This window comes from Abrus precatorius, unplaced genomic scaffold, assembly GCF_003935025.1.
Source record: "Abrus precatorius isolate BTA unplaced genomic scaffold, Abrus_2018 Scaffold0, whole genome shotgun sequence".
NCBI classification, from domain to species: Eukaryota; Viridiplantae; Streptophyta; class Magnoliopsida; order Fabales; family Fabaceae; genus Abrus; species Abrus precatorius.
In genome coordinates, this window is record NW_020874290.1 from 2,012,696 (window position 1) to 2,037,695 (window position 25,000).

The following is a 25,000-nucleotide window of genomic DNA, read 5'->3' on the forward strand; positions in this document are numbered from 1 at the left end:
CAAGAGAAAAAATTTCCTATAAAGAATTGTCGAATTTTTGGAGCTATACTAATGAAGAAAAAAGAAAGAAACTAACTAATGAATTTCTAAATAGGGCAAAAGTTCTAGATAAGGAATTTTATCCTATGGATATATTTGAAAACCGAATTAGATTGTGTAATGATGAAACAAAAATAAAATACTTAATTAAAATATATGATCCTTTGCTGAACGGACCCTTTCGTGGACGAATCCAAAATTCTTTTTTACCCTCAATCAAAAATGAAAAAACTTACAAAAAAAATGACATTTTGATAAATAAGATTCATAGTATACTTCTTTCTAATAAGAATAGTAATAATAATAGTATTTATTCAGAATTTGAACAGAAAATTCATATATTTGATAGAAAATTATTAGTAACTGAATTCTCTTTTTTTTTTTTTCTAATTAATCAATTTTCTAAAAAATCAGTATCAAGCTTGAATTTTAAAATAGTTTATTATTTATTTCCAGAACATGAACAAGAAAAATTGGATTCCGAAGAAAATAAAAAAATCCAATTTTTCTTTGATGCAATTAGAACTGATCTGAACAATAAAACACTAGTAAATATAAATAGAAAAAAATGTATTGGAATAAACGAAATCAGTAAAAAAGTTCCCCTATGGTCATACAAATTTATCGACGAATTAAAACAACTGGGGGGGAAAAATGAAGCAGAAAATTTTCAGATTCGTTCTAGAAAAGCCAAACGTGTAGTGGTTTTTACTAAAAATTTACAGAAACAGAATAAGGGTACCCATAATGATACTGGAAATACTGAGAATACTAAAAAAAACGAATTGGCTTTACTACGTTATTCACAACAACCGGATTTTCGGCGAGACATAATCAAAGGATCCATACGTGCTCAAAGGCGTAAAACAGTTACTTGGAAATTTTTTCAAAGAACTGTGCATTCCCCCCTTTTTTTGGACAAATTTGAGAAACGCTTGTTCTTTTTTTTTGATAGTTTCGAGTCAATGAAAATCTTTTTTCTGTTCCAAAATTGGATTCGAAAAAAGACAAAATTTCCAATTTTGGATTATACAGAGGAAAAGGCAAAAGAAAGTGAGAAAAAAGAGGAGGACGACAAAAAAAAAATAAACGAAAATGCGGAAAAAAAACGTATAGAAATAGCAGAAGCCTGGGATAACTTTATATTTGCTCAAGGAATAAGAGGTTTTTTATTAATAACCCAATCGATTCTTCGAAAATATATTAAATTACCCTCATTGATAATAACTAAAAATATCGTTCGTATACTACTTTTTCAATTTCCCGAATGGTCAGAAGATTATAGGGATTGGAAGAGAGAAATGTATATTAAATGTACCTATAATGGCGTTCAATTATCTGAAACAGAATTTCCCCAAAAATGGCTAACAGACGGTATTCAGATAAAGATCTTATTTCCTTTTCGTCTGAAACCTTGGCACAGATCTAAGTTACGATCCAATGAAAAGGAAAAAGATAGAATGAAAAAAAAAGTGAAAAAAAAGAACTTCTGTTTTTTAACAATTTGGGGAAGGGAAGTTGAATTGCCCTTTTCTGATTCTCAAAAAAATCGATTTTCTTTTTGTGATCCTATTTTTAAAGAACTCAAAAAAAAAAAGAAAAAATTGAAAAATTATTTTTTTCGAGTTCTAAAAGTTTTAAATGAAAGAACAAAATGGTTTCTAAATATCTCAAAAGATATTGCAAAATGGATCAGCAAAAGTATTCTATTTCTAAAAAAAAAAATAAAACAACTCTTCATTTTTAATTTTACAAATTTTCATTCTTTATTTTTATTATTTGTTAGACTCAAAAAAATAAATGAATTGAATGAAAACAAAAAAGATTCAACAATTTGTAAGAATAATCCAATTATTTTCGAATCAACCATTCCAATTCAATCTATAAATTGGGGAAATTGTTCATTGATAAAAAAAAAAATAAAAGACCTGAATGCTAAAACAAAAACTATTCTAAAACAAATAGAAAAAATGACAAAAGAAAAAAGGAAAGGGGGACTTCTAATTTCAGAGATAAATATTCATTCGAACAAAACAACTTATGATACTAAAAGATTAGAATTAGAAAAAAATATTTTGCAGATATTACAAATAAGAAATGTTCGATTAACTCGTAAATCACATTTTTTTTTTAAATTTTTCCTGAAAAGGATATACATAGATATCCTTCTATATATCATTAGTATTCCTAGGATCAATATACAACTTTTTCTGGAATCAAAAAAAAAAATGATAAATAGATCCATTTACAATAATGAAGTAAATACAGAAATAACTGATAAAACAAATCAAAGTATAATTCACTTTATTTCGATTATACACAATACTAGTAATACGAATTCACAGAATTCTTGTAACGTCTCCTTTTTGTCACAAGCATATGTATTTTTTAAATTATCACAAAACCAAGTAATCAACATTAACATAGATAAGTATAAGTTAAGATATGTTTTTCAATATCATGGAAGATTTTTTTTTCTTAAGAATGAAATAAAGGATTCTTTTTTTGGAGTACAAGGAATATTTCATTCCAAATTAAAACATAAGAACCCTCCCAATTCTGTAATGAATCAATGGACAAATTGGTTAAAGGGTCATTATCAATATGACTTATCTAAAAGCATATGGTCTAGATTAGTACCACAAAAATGGAGAAATAGAATCAATGAACATCGTGTGGCTCAAAATAAAGATTTAACCAACTGTGATTCTTATGAAAAAACCCGATTAATTCTTTACAAAGAAGAACAAATAGACGCATTAAAAAAAAAAAAATGAAAAAACAATATAGATATGATCTTTTATCCTATAACTCTATTAATTATACGGAAAATAAAGACTCATATATTTATGGATATAGATCATCATTCCACGCAAATAAAAAGCAAGCGATTTCTTCTAATTACAACACGCATAAAAAAAAATTATTTGATATAATGAGTAATATCTCTATGAAGAATTATACAGCGGAAGATGCTATTATAGATATGGAAAAAAATCTGGATAGAAAGTATTTTGATTGGATGGGAATAAATGTAGAAATACTAAATCGTTCCATATCGAGTACGAAATTTTTTTTCGTTTCAGAATTTTTGATATTTTCTAATGCATATAAATATCAAAATAACCCGCGGATCATACCAATCAAATCACTTTTTTTCCATTTTAATATAAATATAAATCAAAATGTTAGTGAAAATCAAAATAACATTACTGAAAAGAAAAGAATAATAGATATTTTTAGACCATCGAAAAAAAAGAAATCTCCGGAATTCGAGTTAGAGACTCAAAATCGAGCAAAAACAGAATGCGCGGGTCGAGTAAATCTTGAATCATCTCCCTCAAACCAAAAAAAAGATATTGAAAAAAAATTTGCGGAATTGGACAGTAAAAAGGATGGTAAGGGTATAAAGAAAAAGAAAGACAAGAACAAGATGAAGGCTAAACTAAATTTCTTAACAAGAATTTTTTTTACTTTTCATTTGGACTGGAAGAATTTCTTAGGTAAAAGAATATTAAATAATGTCAAAGTATACTGTCTCCTGATTAGATTGAAAAATTTAAGAGAAATTGCTATAACCTCTATTCAAAGGGAAGAACTAGATCTAAAAATTATGCTGATTCAAAATCATAAGGATTTCACTTTTCCAGGCTTGAAGAAAAATGAAAATACAAAATTTATGAAAAACGAATTTTTTATTATCAAACCAGTTCGCCTGTCTAGAAAAAACAATAAACAATTTTTTATGTATCAAACCATGGGTATCTCATTAATTCGTAAGAGTAAGTACAAAATGAATCAAAAATACTCCGAAAAAAGTAATGTTGATAAGAAAAATTTTGAAAAATACATTACACGGACAAGAGATCCAAAAATAACAGAAAAAAAAAAAAAAAAAAAATTATAATTTGCTTGTTCCTGAAAATATTTTATCCGCTAGACGTCGTAGAGAGTTGAGAATTGTAATTTGTTTAAATCCTAAGAATATAAATAGTATGCATAGAAACACAATATTTTACAATGAAAATAAAGGTAATAATTTTTTGACTCAAAAACGAAAAGATCTTGACAGAGATAAAAAAAAACTAATGAATTTCCAAATTTTTCTTTGGCCAAATTATAGATTAGAAGAATTAGCTTGTATAAATCGCTATTGGTTTAATACCCATAATGGAAGTCGTTTCAATATAGTAAGGCTACATATGTATCCGCGATTGAAAATTCGTTAATCGAAATTTGTCTTCTATTTACCATAATATATATCTGGTATATGAAGACAAATTGTTATATACATAACATAAATGGGAACACACATTGTGGCATTGATACTAATCTAATGATGTATCCATTAGATCGAAAAAAGAATCAACAAAATTGTCTTTTATTTTTCAAGCATACAATTTGTTATTTGGTGAATCCATAAATATGGTATCTTTTCTATCTATTTAGATTGGATTGATTAATAAGAAAGAATGAATTCAATCAGGAATTCCTAAGGAAATTCAGATTTATATACAAAAATGAGTATCATTACTATTACTGATCAATAAAAATATTTATCAAAAGCGAGGGGAAGAGGAAAGCTTTCATTTCATTTTTTTATGGTAAAAAATTCATTTATACCTGTTATTTCAGAAGAAAAAAAAGAAGAAAACCCGGGATCAGTTGAATTTCAAATATTCCATTTTACCAATAAGATACGAAGACTTACTTCGCATTTTGAATTGCACCGAAAAGACTATTTATCTCAAAGGGGTTTACGTAAAATTCTGGGAAAACGGCAACGATTACTGTCTTATTTGTCAAAAAAAAGTAGAATACGTTATAAAAAATTAATAAATCAGTTTGATATTCGGGAGTCACAAATTCGTTAATTTGAAGAGTCATTTTCAATTATTCGATTTATTAGATCTTGAATTTTGATGAATTTTTTTTTTTTTTTTAAAGCGATTCATTCTTCTATGAATCGAGGAAAAAAATCTATGAATATCCCAGCTACAAGAAAGGACCTCATGATAGTAAATATGGGACCTCACCACCCATCAATGCATGGTGTTCTTCGACTTATTGTTACTCTGGATGGTGAGGATGTTATTGATTGTGAACCAATATTGGGTTATTTACACAGAGGGATGGAAAAAATTGCAGAAAACCGAACAATTATACAATATCTCCCTTATGTAACACGTTGGGATTATTTAGCTACTATGTTCACAGAAGCAATAACTGTAAACGGACCAGAACAGTTGGGAAATATTCAAGTACCTAAAAGAGCTAGCTATATCCGAGTAATTATGTTAGAGTTGAGTCGTATAGCTTCTCATCTACTGTGGCTGGGACCTTTTATGGCAGATATTGGTGCACAAACCCCTTTCTTCTATATTTTCCGAGAAAGAGAATTAATATATGATCTATTCGAAGCTGCGACAGGTATGAGAATGATGCATAATTTTTTTCGTATCGGAGGGGTAGCGGCTGATTTACCTCATGGTTGGATAGATAAATGTTTTGAATTCTGCGATTATTTTTTAACAAAGGTTGTTGAATATCAAAGACTTATTATGCGAAATCCTATTTTTTTAGAACGGGTTGAGGGAGTAGGCGTTGTTGATGGAGAGGAAGTAATAAATTGGGGTTTATCAGGACCAATGCTTCGGGCTTCCGGAATACAATGGGATCTACGTAAAGTTGATAATTATGAGTGTTATGAGGAATTTGATTGGGAAGTTCAATGGCAAAAAGAAGGAGATTCGTTAGCTCGTTATTTAGTTCGAATTGGTGAAATGACGGAATCTATAAAAATTATTCAACAGGCTTTGGAAGGAATTCCCGGCGGACCATATGAAAATTTAGAAATTCGCTGCTTAGATAAAGAAACAGAGCCAGAATGGAATGATTTTGAATATCGATTTATTAGTAAAAAAGCGTCTCCGACTTTTGAATTGCCGAAACAAGAACTTTATGTAAGAGTTGAGGCTCCTAAGGGAGAATTAGGAATTTTTCTAATAGGTGATCAAAATGGTTTTCCTTGGAGATGGAAAATTCGTCCACCGGGTTTTATCAATTTGCAAATTCTTCCTCAATTAGTTAAAACAATGAAATTGGCCGATATTATGACAATACTAGGTAGCATAGATATCATTATGGGAGAGGTTGATCGTTGAAATGATAATTGATACAACAGAAATACAAGATATCCATTTTTTTTTCAGATTGGAATCTTTTAAAGAGGTATATGGAATTCTATGGGTATTTGCCCCTATTTTTATTCTTGTATTAGGAATCACAATAAGTGTACTAGCAATTGTATGGTTAGAAAGAGAAATATCCGCAGGGATACAACAGCGTATTGGACCTGAATATGCTGGTCCTTTTGGAGTTCTTCAAGCTCTAGCAGACGGAACAAAACTACTTTTCAAGGAGAATCTTATTCCATCTAGAGGAGATATTAATTTATTCAGTATCGGACCATTCATATCAGTCATATCAATTATAATAAGCTATTCAGTAATTCCTTTTAATTATAACTTTGTTTTATCTGACCTCAATATCGGTGTTTTTTTATGGATTGCTATTTCAAGTATTGCTCCCATTGGACTTCTTATGTCAGGATATGGGTCAAATAATAAATATTCCTTTTTGGGTGGTCTACGAGCTGCTGCTCAATCGATTAGTTATGAAATACCATTAACTCTATGTGTGTTATCAATATCTCTACGTGCGATTCGTTGAGACAGAAGCTTTTCGATACTATTGCTATACTCCCCCCTTTCTTTATAGTGCTTTCTAGTAAAGAAGGATAATAAATTGAATATATATCCTTATCATTATTCTTTTTCGAAATTCGGATTGAAGAATTTAATCAGATAGTTATATGAGTGAAATAAAACAGCTTCTATTGAATAGAATTTATTAATTCTATATATATACTATATTACTTATAGTTATATATTACTTATAGTTAATAGATAGTATGAGGAGTTAAAATTGCAGTCAAAATATTGAGTCTCATTTTCCATGTATAAGAATTAAGTGAAAAAAAAAATTCTATTCTATTTCTTCAGTAGAAGAGGTCATTTACCCCCAAGGTTGGTTGATTAGTCATCCTGTCTTGAAGCGGGCACAAAAGAAAAACCAACCTTTTTTTTGAGTTTTCACTATCATTTGTATGAATTATCATACATGTATTAACATAACTAAAGGGGTTTAATAAAAAAATGAATGGATGGGTAGAAACACCAAAATACACAAAGGATTAGTAACGCAAATTTTTTTAAATATCCAAAAGAGCATTTATACATAATAGAAAAAGAATACTAATTGGGGCTTTAAGTTGGTAGAAAAAATCAGGCAGTACTCCCTACAATTCCGATCCAGAGTATGCTCCCATCCACTGATTAAATAAATGACTATCAGGAACGAAATAATCCTTTACTTTTGTTTTCATTAATTCACTTTTTTTTTTGAGTCCCTTTTTAGTTGCACAAAAAAAGGCTAGGAGCGAAAGAAAAAGTGATACCCTTTTTCTTTTTTTTTCTTACATCTATATTCTAGGAAGATGGAATTCATGTCATAATTCAGAAAACGAATGTATAATTCTTTTTTGTAATCGAAAATGATGGAGAAGTTATTGAGAATTCTATAAAGAGTATTTTATTGAAGAATTCAGTTATTACTCAACAAATTCCAATTTTTTTTTAAAGGGATAAGATCAATTCAGAAGTACTTTTTGTATCTTTTATTTATTCAAATAAAATTTGAAATGTATTTTTCTTTATTATTAATTTTTTCATTAAATAAAACAAAACAGACAGAATTCAATTGGTCTAATTCAGAACCGTCCGATAAAATCGAATCTTATCCATTTTATAAATATATCAAGAGATAAATAATCGGTCTGGTCCTTAGATTTATTGAAGGCTTAAAAGGAGCCGTATGAGGTGAAAAATCTCATGTACGGTTCTGTAATAGAGATGGGAACAGTAATGTTATCACCGACTAGGATTATCTAACAGCTTAAGTACAGTTGATATAGTTGAAGCGCAATCCAAATATGGTTTTTGGGGATGGAATTTGTGGCGTCAACCTATGGGTTTCATCGTTTTTCTAATTTCTTCTTTAGCAGAATGTGAAAGATTACCTTTTGATTTACCAGAAGCGGAAGAAGAATTAATAGCGGGTTATCAAACCGAATATTCGGGTATCAAATTTGGCTTATTTTACATTGCTTCCTATTTAAACCTATTAATTTCTTCCTTGTTTGTAACAGTTCTTTACTTTGGTGGTCCGAATATCTCTATTCCGTACATATTTGTTTCTGAATTTTTTGAAATAAATAAAGCATATGGAGTTTTTGTAACAACAATTGGTATCTTTATTACACTAGCTAAAACTTATTTGTTCTTATTCGTTTCTATCACAACAAGATGGACTTTACCTAGGCTAAGAATAGATCAATTATTAAATTTTGGATGGAAGTTTCTTTTACCCATTTCTCTCGGTAATCTATTATTAACAACTTCGTCTCAATTGTTTTCACTATAAAAAACGGACCTTCTATATTCATAACTTGTCTCAAACAAGAGAAAGAAAAAAAACAAAAATAATCAGAGATATTCACGATATGTTCCTTATGATAACTGGATTTATGAATTATGGTCAACAAACAGTCCGAGCTGCAAGGTACATTGGTCAAAGTTTCACGATTACCTTATCTCACGCAAATCGTTTACCTGTAACTATTCAATATCCTTATGAAAAAATAATCACATCGGAACGTTTCCGTGGTCGAATACATTTCGAATTTGATAAATGCATTGCTTGTGAAGTATGTGTTCGTGTATGTCCCATAGATCTACCCGTTGTTGATTGGAAACTGGAAACTGATATTCGAAAGAAACGATTGCTTAATTACAGTATTGATTTCGGAATCTGTATATTTTGTGGTAACTGTATTGAGTATTGTCCAACAAATTGTTTATCAATGACTGAAGAATATGAACTTTCGACTTATGATCGTCACGAATTGAATTATAATCAAATTGCTTTGGGCCGTTTACCAGTGTCAGTAATTGATGATTATACAATTCGAACAATTCAAATAAAATTAAGTTAATTATAATATAATTATAAAATCTTTTTCTAAAAATAAAGATTATATAAATCAAATCATATTCGATATATTTCTATATATAAATATATGTATTTGAATAATATATATGAATAATATAAATTTGGATAATAAGAAAAATGTTATTAAAAAAAAAGAATAAATCTTAGAGGTAGATATTTTTATATTAGATATTCTATTAGTAGAAATATTCGATACATATATTATATATATACTTTAGTTTTCGTATAGTTTCAAACTACTCTTTCATAGAAAGAATGGAATGACATTGATCCTATAACTGTACCTATAGCAATTCACACTTATTATCTTAGGATTTGATTGAATTCAATGCGGAGAGAAATTTAGTATTTAGTATATAATTTTTTTCCTGGTCATATCAATAAAGTCATGAAATTTCGATTTATTTATCTCTTATTTTACATATAATGGATTTGCCTGAACCGATACATGATTTTCTTTTAGTCTTTCTGGGATCGGGTCTTATATTAGGAAGTCTAGGAGTAATATTACTTACCAACCCAATTTTTTCTGCTTTTTCGTTGGGACTGGTTCTTGTTTGTATATCTTTAGTCTATATTTTATCAAACTCCCATTTTGTAGCTGCATCGCAGCTACTTATTTACGTGGGCGCTATAAATGTTTTAATCATATTTGCTGTAATGTTCATGAATAGGTCAGAATATTACCAAGATTTTCGTCTTTGGACCATTGGGGATGGAATTACTTTGATGGTTTGTACAAGTATTTTTGTTTCACTAATAACTACTATTCCAGATACATCATGGTACGGGATTATTTGGACTGTGAGACCAAATCAGATTATAGAACAAGATTTTATAAGTACTAGTCAACAAATTGGAATTCATTTATCAACAGATTTTTTTCTTCCATTTGAACTCATTTCCATAATTCTTTTAGCTGCTTTGATAGGTGCAATTGTTGTGGCTCGCCAATAAGAACTTATTCTAACTAATAATCTAAATCTGAATTCTATTTTGTTTAATTTTCTCCCAGTTATTTCCGTTGAATTCTTGTTCATATTGATGAAATGAATCAAAATTGGTAAGGAGTTGGTCAATGATGTTCGAGCATGTACTTATTTTGAGTGCCTATTTATTTTCTATGGGTATCTATGGATTAATCACGAGTCGAAATATGGTTAGAGCCCTTATGTGTCTTGAACTTATACTGAATGCAGTTAATATAAATTTCGTAACCTTTTCTGATTTTTTTGATAGTCGCCAATTAAAAGGAAATATTTTTTCAATTTTTGTTATAGCTGTTGCAGCCGCTGAAGCAGCTATCGGACCTGCTATTGTTTCCTCAATTTATCGTAACAAAAAATCAACCCGTATGAATCAATTGAATTTGTTGAATAAATAGTATTGATTATAATAAATCATAAAAAGTAGAATTTAGAATGAATAGTGTAATATTTATCAATTCAAATTAGCATGTATGATACGCAACTTAGAATCATGTTTGTGAAAATAAATAAAAGAAATCAAAGTATTTTGGTCCTATTCTCTTCTTATGAATTGATCTATAAGTCTATTTTTATTAGCAAAATTCTGATAAATCATTGATTCATCTGGTGTCTAAATATAGAATTCATTTACGAGTTTACTAGATCGAAAATTTTCAATTTTTGATGTTCAAAGATTTCTATAGATTCAATGTCACATTCAGTAAAGATTTATGATACATGTATAGGATGTACTCAATGTGTTCGAGCCTGCCCCACAGATGTATTAGAAATGATACCTTGGGACGGATGTAAAGCTAAGCAAATTGCTTCTGCCCCAAGAACAGAGGACTGTGTTGGTTGTAAGAGGTGTGAATCCGCCTGTCCGACGGATTTCTTAAGTGTTCGAGTTTATTTATGGCATGAGACAACTCGAAGCATGGGTCTAGCTTATTGATACGTTTCAAAAAACACCACACAAATACGTTTTTTTTTACTGACAAAAACCCGCGCTCAAAATAGAAAAAAAATTGCTTTTCTATTTTGAGCGCGGGTTTTTCTGGTCTAAGTATATCTTATTTTTATCACGAATTATTTTCCTTGGTTAACAATAATTGTAGTTTTGCCAATAGCTGGAGGTTCCTTAATTTTCTTATTTCCTCATAAAGGAAATAAGGTGATTAGGTGGTATACTATTTGTATATGCTTAATGGATCTCCTTCTAACAACCTATGCATTTTGTTATCATTTAGAATTGGATGATCCACTAATTCAATTGACAGAGAATTATAAATGGATCCATTTTTTTGACTTTTACTGGAGATTCGGAATAGATGGACTCTCTTTAGGACCCATTTTATTGACAGGATTTATCACCACTTTAGCTACGTTAGCAGCTCAGCCGGTTACTCGAGAATCACCATTTTTTTATTTCCTGATGTTAGCAATGTATAGTGGTCAAATAGGATCATTTTCTTCTCGAGACATTTTACTTTTTTTCATCATGTGGGAATTAGAATTAATTCCCGTTTATCTACTTTTATCTATGTGGGGGGTAAGAAACGTTTGTATTCAGCTACAAAGTTTATTTTGTACACTGCAGGAAGTTCCATTTTTTTATTAATGGGAATTCTGGCTATGGGTTTATATGGTTCTAATGAACCAACATTAAATTTTGAATCATTAACTAATCAATCGTATCCCATGGCGCTGGAAATAATTTTCTATATGGGATTTTTTATTGCTTTTACTGTCAAATCGCCAATTATACCTTTCCATACATGGTTACCAGACACCCACGGGGAGGCACATTACAGCACTTGTATGCTTTTAGCCGGAATCTTATTAAAAATGGGAGCATATGGATTGGTTCGAATTAATATGGAATTATTATCCCGCGCTCATTCTATATTTTGCCCCTGGTTAATGCTATTAGGTTCAATTCAAATAATCTATGCAGCTTCAACATCTCTTGGTCAACGTAATTTAAAAAAAAGAATAGCTTATTCCTCAGTATCTCATATGGGTTTCTTAATTATAGGAATTAGTTCTATAAGCGATACGGGACTTAATGGCGCTATTTTACAAATAATCTCTCATGGATTTATTGGCGCTGCGCTTTTTTTCTTGGCGGGAACTAGTTATGATAGACTACGTCTTCTTTATCTCGACGAAATGGGCGGAATGGCTATCCCAATGCCAAAAATATTCACCATTTTCACTATTTTATCGATGGCTTCTCTTGCATTGCCGGGCATGAGCGGTTTTGTTGCAGAATTGATAGTTTTTTTTGGAATAATTACCAGCCAAAAATATCTTTTAATTACAAAAATACTAATCACTTTTGTAACAGCAATTGGAATGATATTAACTCCCATTTATTTATTATCTATCTTACGGCAGATGTTCTATGGATACAAGCTTTTTAATACACCAAACTCTTATTTTTTTGATTCTGGGCCACGAGAATTATTTATTTCAATTTCGATCCTTATACCCGTACTATGTATTGGTATTTATCCGGATTTCATTTTCTCATTCTCGGCTAACAAAGTTGAAGCTATTCTATCCAATTTTTTATAGATAGTTTTCGTGAATATGAATAAATGAAAAAAAAAAAAGAAAAAATAGTAAAAAATCTTATGTACAATAAACAAAATATTTTTTCTTGTATTAACTTACAAAAAAATGAATTTAAGTTGTAATTGAATATGCTTGTTGTTTGTGAGAACCCCTTGAATCACTACTACATTACTTGATTTAAAGGGTTCTCGATGATTTATGGGAAGTTTGCTTCATATATATATATTCTTTCTTATATATAATATAATGAATGGTTTCCATATTTATATTTGTGAAGTTTTTTTTCACTCACTTTAATTCAATTAGATGTAAATGAACCATAACTATGTAGTCCTATTCCTAATAGATTTATTCCTAAATAACATACCCAAATTATAAAAAAGCCCATAGAGGCCACTATTGAAGAATTTAAATTTTCTACTTTTTTCTTTTTTCTAGTATGTAAATAAATTGCGAATATAGTCCAAGTAATAAAAGCCCAAGTTTCCTTTGGATCCCAATTCCAATATGACCCCCATGTCTCATTAGCCCATACTGCTCCTGAAATAATACCTATTGTTAAAAGGATAAAACCTAGACTAATAATACGGTAACCCCAACGATCTAATTGTTGAATAAATTGAGACCTGTAATAATTTCTAGAAGAAGAAAAAGAAGTTTTTTGTAAAACATTATTTCTTTCATTCATATTCATGTATTTGATTTCAGCAAACGAAAATGATTCATTTAAAAAATACAAATTATTGCTTTTACCAATAATTTGTATGAGTTCTCGAAATGAAATGACTAAAATAGCTACTGATAATAATGATCCACATAAAAGAGTTGCATAACCCAATATCATCATACTTACATGCATAATTAACCAATGGGATTGTAGAGCAGGTACTAATAGTACGGATTTTTGCATTTCGGTTAAAAGACCTGAAGTAGCAAAGCCTTGGGTAAAAATAACACTTGGTGCGATTATTGTATTTAAATAGTTGTTTTTATGCTTTTTGAAGCATGGAACCATATAAAAAATGGAAAAATTCCATGAAAGAAAGATTAATGATTCATATAAATCACTAAATGGTAAATGGCCCGAAAAAACCCAACGAGTAACTAACAATCCTGTTATACAGAAAAAAGTTATTATCATGCCTTTTTTGGACGAATCATATAATCCTAGGATTTCATTGACCGATAAAGTTATCAAATGAATTGAAATTACAATTGATACAACCGAAAACGATATATGAATTAATATATGCTCTAAAGTTGAAAATATCATATAGAATAAATAAAAATCAGAATACTAGGAATAGAAATAGGAATTGAGTTCATTATAGGACTTATTCTTTTGGAGGATAAGATATCATGCCGCTACTCGGACTTGAACCGAGATGCTCTAGCACTGCTTCCTAAGAGCAGCGTGTCTACCAATTTCACCATAGCGGCTTACTCGAAATCATAATAACCAATTTTTAGTCAATTGTCAAGATTCAAATAAAGAATCAATTAAAGTGTAATATTTGTTTACTAAACATTAACGAATTAAAAGAAGTCTATTAGAGAATCTATTAGAATTTTCGAAATTCTATATCTATATATATATTATTATTCTATATTCTTATTCTAAATATATTACATTTTTTCTTATTCTAAATATATTACATTTTAGAAAATTTTAGAAAGGAATAGAAAAATAAAATTAAGAATATAGAATAAATAAAAAAATGGTGAAATTTTTCATCAAAAATGGAACACTACATTCAAAGTATTTTTTTATTTAGAATATCGTTATACATATCCTAAATTTGTAGAATACTAATTTAGATATGAAAAACGAATTTAGATATTCCAATTATATTAGTATTTTAATATTCAAAAATGTTATTTGAATAAAGTTAATTCAGATTATTCTGACGTTTGTATTTGTTACAAAAAAAACTTTTTGAATTCCCCGTAAAAATAGATTGTGCTAATGAAAAAGCTTTTAATGTTGTCCAATATCCCCTCTTTTTCCAAAAATTTTTTCGAATGATTTTTTTTGATATAGAAGTGCGCTTTTTTGGAACTGCCATCGAGTTAGTATAGTTTTTCATTGTTATAGTTCGATGTGAAAAAATTCATTAAATTCTTTTTAATGAAAAGAATTCTATTTAATACATAATTATATCTAATATTTATTGCACTTAGTAAAAAATATTTATCATAATTACTTTATAATATACATTTGATTATGTTTTTGAAATAAAAATTAAAATTTCATCATATAAACTCAAATAAGAATTCAATATTTAAACCAAAATTTTTTGAATATCAATTTTTGCTTACATGCTTAAGATCAATTCTAATAAAATGGACATGAAACAATTATGATCTATCTTTTATTATTTTCACAAACATGATTCTAAGTCTTGAACATAAATTGTATTTGATCTTATGATAAATATTCATATTTACAGTTCATAATTTACAAATTTCTAACTATTTATGAATTTAATTATAATCAATTTATTCTTTTATTATTTTTCAACAATATTCAATTGATTCATACTGTAATTTGAATTTTTTTTTTTTTTTTTTTTTTTTTTTTTATTTTATTCAACAAATTCAATTGATTCATACGGGTTGATTTTTTGTTACGATAAATTGAGGAAACAATAGCAGGTCCGATAGCTGCTTCAGCGGCTGCAACAGCTATAACAAAAATTGAAAAAATATTTCCTTTTAATTGGCGACTATCAAAAAAATCAGAAAAGGTTACGAAATTTATATTAACTGCATTCAGTATAAGTTCAAGACACATAAGGGCTCTAACCATATTTCGACTCGTGATTAATCCATAGATACCCATAGAAAATAAATAGGCACTCAAAATAAGTACATGCTCGAACATCATTGACCAACTCCTTACCAATTTTGATTCATTTCATCAATATGAACAAGAATTCAACGGAAATAACTGGGAGAAAATTAAACAAAATAGAATTCAGATTTAGATTATTAGTTAGAATAAGTTCTTATTGGCGAGCCACAACAATTGCACCTATCAAAGCAGCTAAAAGAATTATGGAAATGAGTTCAAATGGAAGAAAAAAATCTGTTGATAAATGAATTCCAATTTGTTGACTAGTACTTATAAAATCTTGTTCTATAATCTGATTTGGTCTCACAGTCCAAATAATCCCGTACCATGATGTATCTGGAATAGTAGTTATTAGTGAAACAAAAATACTTGTACAAACCATCAAAGTAATTCCATCCCCAATGGTCCAAAGACGAAAATCTTGGTAATATTCTGACCTATTCATGAACATTACAGCAAATATGATTAAAACATTTATAGCGCCCACGTAAATAAGTAGCTGCGATGCAGCTACAAAATGGGAGTTTGATAAAATATAGACTAAAGATATACAAACAAGAACCAGTCCCAACGAAAAAGCAGAAAAAATTGGGTTGGTAAGTAATATTACTCCTAGACTTCCTAATATAAGACCCGATCCCAGAAAGACTAAAAGAAAATCATGTATCGGTTCAGGCAAATCCATTATATGTAAAATAAGAGATAAATAAATCGAAATTTCATGACTTTATTGATATGACCAGGAAAAAAATTATATACTAAATACTAAATTTCTCTCCGCATTGAATTCAATCAAATCCTAAGATAATAAGTGTGAATTGCTATAGGTACAGTTATAGGATCAATGTCATTCCATTCTTTCTATGAAAGAGTAGTTTGAAACTATACGAAAACTAAAGTATATATATAATATATGTATCGAATATTTCTACTAATAGAATATCTAATATAAAAATATCTACCTCTAAGATTTATTCTTTTTTTTTAATAACATTTTTCTTATTATCCAAATTTATATTATTCATATATATTATTCAAATACATATATTTATATATAGAAATATATCGAATATGATTTGATTTATATAATCTTTATTTTTAGAAAAAGATTTTATAATTATATTATAATTAACTTAATTTTATTTGAATTGTTCGAATTGTATAATCATCAATTACTGACACTGGTAAACGGCCCAAAGCAATTTGATTATAATTCAATTCGTGACGATCATAAGTCGAAAGTTCATATTCTTCAGTCATTGATAAACAATTTGTTGGACAATACTCAATACAGTTACCACAAAATATACAGATTCCGAAATCAATACTGTAATTAAGCAATCGTTTCTTTCGAATATCAGTTTCCAGTTTCCAATCAACAACGGGTAGATCTATGGGACATACACGAACACATACTTCACAAGCAATGCATTTATCAAATTCGAAATGTATTCGACCACGGAAACGTTCCGATGTGATTATTTTTTCATAAGGATATTGAATAGTTACAGGTAAACGATTTGCGTGAGATAAGGTAATCGTGAAACTTTGACCAATGTACCTTGCAGCTCGGACTGTTTGTTGACCATAATTCATAAATCCAGTTATCATAAGGAACATATCGTGAATATCTCTGATTATTTTTGTTTTTTTTCTTTCTCTTGTTTGAGACAAGTTATGAATATAGAAGGTCCGTTTTTTATAGTGAAAACAATTGAGACGAAGTTGTTAATAATAGATTACCGAGAGAAATGGGTAAAAGAAACTTCCATCCAAAATTTAATAATTGATCTATTCTTAGCCTAGGTAAAGTCCATCTTGTTGTGATAGAAACGAATAAGAACAAATAAGTTTTAGCTAGTGTAATAAAGATACCAATTGTTGTTACAAAAACTCCATATGCTTTATTTATTTCAAAAAATTCAGAAACAAATATGTACGGAATAGAGATATTCGGACCACCAAAGTAAAGAACTGTTACAAACAAGGAAGAAATTAATAGGTTTAAATAGGAAGCAATGTAAAATAAGCCAAATTTGATACCCGAATATTCGGTTTGATAACCCGCTATTAATTCTTCTTCCGCTTCTGGTAAATCAAAAGGTAATCTTTCACATTCTGCTAAAGAAGAAATTAGAAAAACGATGAAACCCATAGGTTGACGCCACAAATTCCATCCCCAAAAACCATATTTGGATTGCGCTTCAACTATATCAACTGTACTTAAGCTGTTAGATAATCCTAGTCGGTGATAACATTACTGTTCCCATCTCTATTACAGAACCGTACATGAGATTTTTCACCTCATACGGCTCCTTTTAAGCCTTCAATAAATCTAAGGACCAGACCGATTATTTATCTCTTGATATATTTATAAAATGGATAAGATTCGATTTTATCGGACGGTTCTGAATTAGACCAATTGAATTCTGTCTGTTTTGTTTTATTTAATGAAAAAATTAATAATAAAGAAAAATACATTTCAAATTTTATTTGAATAAATAAAAGATACAAAAAGTACTTCTGAATTGATCTTATCCCTTTAAAAAAAAATTGGAATTTGTTGAGTAATAACTGAATTCTTCAATAAAATACTCTTTATAGAATTCTCAATAACTTCTCCATCATTTTCGATTACAAAAAAGAATTATACATTCGTTTTCTGAATTATGACATGAATTCCATCTTCCTAGAATATAGATGTAAGAAAAAAAAAGAAAAAGGGTATCACTTTTTCTTTCGCTCCTAGCCTTTTTTTGTGCAACTAAAAAGGGACTCAAAAAAAAAAGTGAATTAATGAAAACAAAAGTAAAGGATTATTTCGTTCCTGATAGTCATTTATTTAATCAGTGGATGGGAGCATACTCTGGATCGGAATTGTAGGGAGTACTGCCTGATTTTTTCTACCAACTTAAAGCCCCAATTAGTATTCTTTTTCTATTATGTATAAATGCTCTTTTGGATATTTAAAAAAATTTGCGTTACTAATCCTTTGTGTATTTTGGTGTTTCTACCCATCCATTCATTTTTTTATTAAACCCCTTTAGTTATGTTAATACATGTATGATAATTCATACAAATGATAGTGAAAACTCAAAAAAAAGGTTGGTTTTTCTTTTGTGCCCGCTTCAAGACAGGATGACTAATCAACCAACCTTGGGGGTAAATGACCTCTTCTACTGAAGAAATAGAATAGAATTTTTTTTTTCACTTAATTCTTATACATGGAAAATGAGACTCAATATTTTGACTGCAATTTTAACTCCTCATACTATCTATTAACTATAAGTAATATATAACTATAAGTAATATAGTATATATATAGAATTAATAAATTCTATTCAATAGAAGCTGTTTTATTTCACTCATATAACTATCTGATTAAATTCTTCAATCCGAATTTCGAAAAAGAATAATGATAAGGATATATATTCAATTTATTATCCTTCTTTACTAGAAAGCACTATAAAGAAAGGGGGGAGTATAGCAATAGTATCGAAAAGCTTCTGTCTCAACGAATCGCACGTAGAGATATTGATAACACACATAGAGTTAATGGTATTTCATAACTAATCGATTGAGCAGCAGCTCGTAGACCACCCAAAAAGGAATATTTATTATTTGACCCATATCCTGACATAAGAAGTCCAATGGGAGCAATACTTGAAATAGCAATCCATAAAAAAACACCGATATTGAGGTCAGATAAAACAAAGTTATAATTAAAAGGAATTACTGAATAGCTTATTATAATTGATATGACTGATATGAATGGTCCGATACTGAATAAATTAATATCTCCTCTAGATGGAATAAGATTCTCCTTGAAAAGTAGTTTTGTTCCGTCTGCTAGAGCTTGAAGAACTCCAAAAGGACCAGCATATTCAGGTCCAATACGCTGTTGTATCCCTGCGGATATTTCTCTTTCTAACCATACAATTGCTAGTACACTTATTGTGATTCCTAATACAAGAATAAAAATAGGGGCAAATACCCATAGAATTCCATATACCTCTTTAAAAGATTCCAATCTGAAAAAAAAATGGATATCTTGTATTTCTGTTGTATCAATTATCATTTCAACGATCAACCTCTCCCATAATGATATCTATGCTACCTAGTATTGTCATAATATCGGCCAATTTCATTGTTTTAACTAATTGAGGAAGAATTTGCAAATTGATAAAACCCGGTGGACGAATTTTCCATCTCCAAGGAAAACCATTTTGATCACCTATTAGAAAAATTCCTAATTCTCCCTTAGGAGCCTCAACTCTTACATAAAGTTCTTGTTTCGGCAATTCAAAAGTCGGAGACGCTTTTTTACTAATAAATCGATATTCAAAATCATTCCATTCTGGCTCTGTTTCTTTATCTAAGCAGCGAATTTCTAAATTTTCATATGGTCCGCCGGGAATTCCTTCCAAAGCCTGTTGAATAATTTTTATAGATTCCGTCATTTCACCAATTCGAACTAAATAACGAGCTAACGAATCTCCTTCTTTTTGCCATTGAACTTCCCAATCAAATTCCTCATAACACTCATAATTATCAACTTTACGTAGATCCCATTGTATTCCGGAAGCCCGAAGCATTGGTCCTGATAAACCCCAATTTATTACTTCCTCTCCATCAACAACGCCTACTCCCTCAACCCGTTCTAAAAAAATAGGATTTCGCATAATAAGTCTTTGATATTCAACAACCTTTGTTAAAAAATAATCGCAGAATTCAAAACATTTATCTATCCAACCATGAGGTAAATCAGCCGCTACCCCTCCGATACGAAAAAAATTATGCATCATTCTCATACCTGTCGCAGCTTCGAATAGATCATATATTAATTCTCTTTCTCGGAAAATATAGAAGAAAGGGGTTTGTGCACCAATATCTGCCATAAAAGGTCCCAGCCACAGTAGATGAGAAGCTATACGACTCAACTCTAACATAATTACTCGGATATAGCTAGCTCTTTTAGGTACTTGAATATTTCCCAACTGTTCTGGTCCGTTTACAGTTATTGCTTCTGTGAACATAGTAGCTAAATAATCCCAACGTGTTACATAAGGGAGATATTGTATAATTGTTCGGTTTTCTGCAATTTTTTCCATCCCTCTGTGTAAATAACCCAATATTGGTTCACAATCAATAACATCCTCACCATCCAGAGTAACAATAAGTCGAAGAACACCATGCATTGATGGGTGGTGAGGTCCCATATTTACTATCATGAGGTCCTTTCTTGTAGCTGGGATATTCATAGATTTTTTTCCTCGATTCATAGAAGAATGAATCGCTTTAAAAAAAAAAAAAAATTCATCAAAATTCAAGATCTAATAAATCGAATAATTGAAAATGACTCTTCAAATTAACGAATTTGTGACTCCCGAATATCAAACTGATTTATTAATTTTTTATAACGTATTCTACTTTTTTTTGACAAATAAGACAGTAATCGTTGCCGTTTTCCCAGAATTTTACGTAAACCCCTTTGAGATAAATAGTCTTTTCGGTGCAATTCAAAATGCGAAGTAAGTCTTCGTATCTTATTGGTAAAATGGAATATTTGAAATTCAACTGATCCCGGGTTTTCTTCTTTTTTTTCTTCTGAAATAACAGGTATAAATGAATTTTTTACCATAAAAAAATGAAATGAAAGCTTTCCTCTTCCCCTCGCTTTTGATAAATATTTTTATTGATCAGTAATAGTAATGATACTCATTTTTGTATATAAATCTGAATTTCCTTAGGAATTCCTGATTGAATTCATTCTTTCTTATTAATCAATCCAATCTAAATAGATAGAAAAGATACCATATTTATGGATTCACCAAATAACAAATTGTATGCTTGAAAAATAAAAGACAATTTTGTTGATTCTTTTTTCGATCTAATGGATACATCATTAGATTAGTATCAATGCCACAATGTGTGTTCCCATTTATGTTATGTATATAACAATTTGTCTTCATATACCAGATATATATTATGGTAAATAGAAGACAAATTTCGATTAACGAATTTTCAATCGCGGATACATATGTAGCCTTACTATATTGAAACGACTTCCATTATGGGTATTAAACCAATAGCGATTTATACAAGCTAATTCTTCTAATCTATAATTTGGCCAAAGAAAAATTTGGAAATTCATTAGTTTTTTTTTATCTCTGTCAAGATCTTTTCGTTTTTGAGTCAAAAAATTATTACCTTTATTTTCATTGTAAAATATTGTGTTTCTATGCATACTATTTATATTCTTAGGATTTAAACAAATTACAATTCTCAACTCTCTACGACGTCTAGCGGATAAAATATTTTCAGGAACAAGCAAATTATAATTTTTTTTTTTTTTTTTTTCTGTTATTTTTGGATCTCTTGTCCGTGTAATGTATTTTTCAAAATTTTTCTTATCAACATTACTTTTTTCGGAGTATTTTTGATTCATTTTGTACTTACTCTTACGAATTAATGAGATACCCATGGTTTGATACATAAAAAATTGTTTATTGTTTTTTCTAGACAGGCGAACTGGTTTGATAATAAAAAATTCGTTTTTCATAAATTTTGTATTTTCATTTTTCTTCAAGCCTGGAAAAGTGAAATCCTTATGATTTTGAATCAGCATAATTTTTAGATCTAGTTCTTCCCTTTGAATAGAGGTTATAGCAATTTCTCTTAAATTTTTCAATCTAATCAGGAGACAGTATACTTTGACATTATTTAATATTCTTTTACCTAAGAAATTCTTCCAGTCCAAATGAAAAGTAAAAAAAATTCTTGTTAAGAAATTTAGTTTAGCCTTCATCTTGTTCTTGTCTTTCTTTTTCTTTATACCCTTACCATCCTTTTTACTGTCCAATTCCGCAAATTTTTTTTCAATATCTTTTTTTTGGTTTGAGGGAGATGATTCAAGATTTACTCGACCCGCGCATTCTGTTTTTGCTCGATTTTGAGTCTCTAACTCGAATTCCGGAGATTTCTTTTTTTTCGATGGTCTAAAAATATCTATTATTCTTTTCTTTTCAGTAATGTTATTTTGATTTTCACTAACATTTTGATTTATATTTATATTAAAATGGAAAAAAAGTGATTTGATTGGTATGATCCGCGGGTTATTTTGATATTTATATGCATTAGAAAATATCAAAAATTCTGAAACGAAAAAAAATTTCGTACTCGATATGGAACGATTTAGTATTTCTACATTTATTCCCATCCAATCAAAATACTTTCTATCCAGATTTTTTTCCATATCTATAATAGCATCTTCCGCTGTATAATTCTTCATAGAGATATTACTCATTATATCAAATAATTTTTTTTTATGCGTGTTGTAATTAGAAGAAATCGCTTGCTTTTTATTTGCGTGGAATGATGATCTATATCCATAAATATATGAGTCTTTATTTTCCGTATAATTAATAGAGTTATAGGATAAAAGATCATATCTATATTGTTTTTTCATTTTTTTTTTTTTTAATGCGTCTATTTGTTCTTCTTTGTAAAGAATTAATCGGGTTTTTTCATAAGAATCACAGTTGGTTAAATCTTTATTTTGAGCCACACGATGTTCATTGATTCTATTTCTCCATTTTTGTGGTACTAATCTAGACCATATGCTTTTAGATAAGTCATATTGATAATGACCCTTTAACCAATTTGTCCATTGATTCATTACAGAATTGGGAGGGTTCTTATGTTTTAATTTGGAATGAAATATTCCTTGTACTCCAAAAAAAGAATCCTTTATTTCATTCTTAAGAAAAAAAAATCTTCCATGATATTGAAAAACATATCTTAACTTATACTTATCTATGTTAATGTTGATTACTTGGTTTTGTGATAATTTAAAAAATACATATGCTTGTGACAAAAAGGAGACGTTACAAGAATTCTGTGAATTCGTATTACTAGTATTGTGTATAATCGAAATAAAGTGAATTATACTTTGATTTGTTTTATCAGTTATTTCTGTATTTACTTCATTATTGTAAATGGATCTATTTATCATTTTTTTTTTTGATTCCAGAAAAAGTTGTATATTGATCCTAGGAATACTAATGATATATAGAAGGATATCTATGTATATCCTTTTCAGGAAAAATTTAAAAAAAAAATGTGATTTACGAGTTAATCGAACATTTCTTATTTGTAATATCTGCAAAATATTTTTTTCTAATTCTAATCTTTTAGTATCATAAGTTGTTTTGTTCGAATGAATATTTATCTCTGAAATTAGAAGTCCCCCTTTCCTTTTTTCTTTTGTCATTTTTTCTATTTGTTTTAGAATAGTTTTTGTTTTAGCATTCAGGTCTTTTATTTTTTTTTTTATCAATGAACAATTTCCCCAATTTATAGATTGAATTGGAATGGTTGATTCGAAAATAATTGGATTATTCTTACAAATTGTTGAATCTTTTTTGTTTTCATTCAATTCATTTATTTTTTTGAGTCTAACAAATAATAAAAATAAAGAATGAAAATTTGTAAAATTAAAAATGAAGAGTTGTTTTATTTTTTTTTTTAGAAATAGAATACTTTTGCTGATCCATTTTGCAATATCTTTTGAGATATTTAGAAACCATTTTGTTCTTTCATTTAAAACTTTTAGAACTCGAAAAAAATAATTTTTCAATTTTTTCTTTTTTTTTTTGAGTTCTTTAAAAATAGGATCACAAAAAGAAAATCGATTTTTTTGAGAATCAGAAAAGGGCAATTCAACTTCCCTTCCCCAAATTGTTAAAAAACAGAAGTTCTTTTTTTTCACTTTTTTTTTCATTCTATCTTTTTCCTTTTCATTGGATCGTAACTTAGATCTGTGCCAAGGTTTCAGACGAAAAGGAAATAAGATCTTTATCTGAATACCGTCTGTTAGCCATTTTTGGGGAAATTCTGTTTCAGATAATTGAACGCCATTATAGGTACATTTAATATACATTTCTCTCTTCCAATCCCTATAATCTTCTGACCATTCGGGAAATTGAAAAAGTAGTATACGAACGATATTTTTAGTTATTATCAATGAGGGTAATTTAATATATTTTCGAAGAATCGATTGGGTTATTAATAAAAAACCTCTTATTCCTTGAGCAAATATAAAGTTATCCCAGGCTTCTGCTATTTCTATACGTTTTTTTTCCGCATTTTCGTTTATTTTTTTTTTGTCGTCCTCCTCTTTTTTCTCACTTTCTTTTGCCTTTTCCTCTGTATAATCCAAAATTGGAAATTTTGTCTTTTTTCGAATCCAATTTTGGAACAGAAAAAAGATTTTCATTGACTCGAAACTATCAAAAAAAAAGAACAAGCGTTTCTCAAATTTGTCCAAAAAAAGGGGGGAATGCACAGTTCTTTGAAAAAATTTCCAAGTAACTGTTTTACGCCTTTGAGCACGTATGGATCCTTTGATTATGTCTCGCCGAAAATC

The 25,000-nt window shown here is 29.0% G+C and overlaps 2 protein-coding genes across 2 annotated transcripts; both read left to right on the top strand.

Annotated features, from left to right (window-relative positions):
- Positions 1–4,990: 4,990 nt before the first annotated feature.
- On the top strand, positions 4,991–9,620 carry LOC113874965. The gene is made up of 4 exons (XM_027513350.1): positions 4,991–6,165; positions 6,224–6,757; positions 8,042–8,539; positions 8,625–9,620. The coding sequence occupies exons 1-4, from the start codon at positions 5,001–5,003 to the stop codon at positions 9,152–9,154; spliced, it is 2,727 nt and encodes a 908-aa protein (XP_027369151.1). The 5' UTR covers positions 4,991–5,000; the 3' UTR covers positions 9,155–9,620.
- On the top strand, positions 9,598–11,694 carry LOC113845863 (NAD(P)H-quinone oxidoreductase subunit 6, chloroplastic-like). Its single transcript, XM_027473561.1, has 2 exons — positions 9,598–10,124; positions 10,240–11,694. The coding sequence occupies exons 1-2, from the start codon at positions 9,598–9,600 to the stop codon at positions 10,553–10,555; spliced, it is 843 nt and encodes a 280-aa protein (XP_027329362.1). The 3' UTR covers positions 10,556–11,694.
- Positions 11,695–25,000: the final 13,306 nt, after the last annotated feature.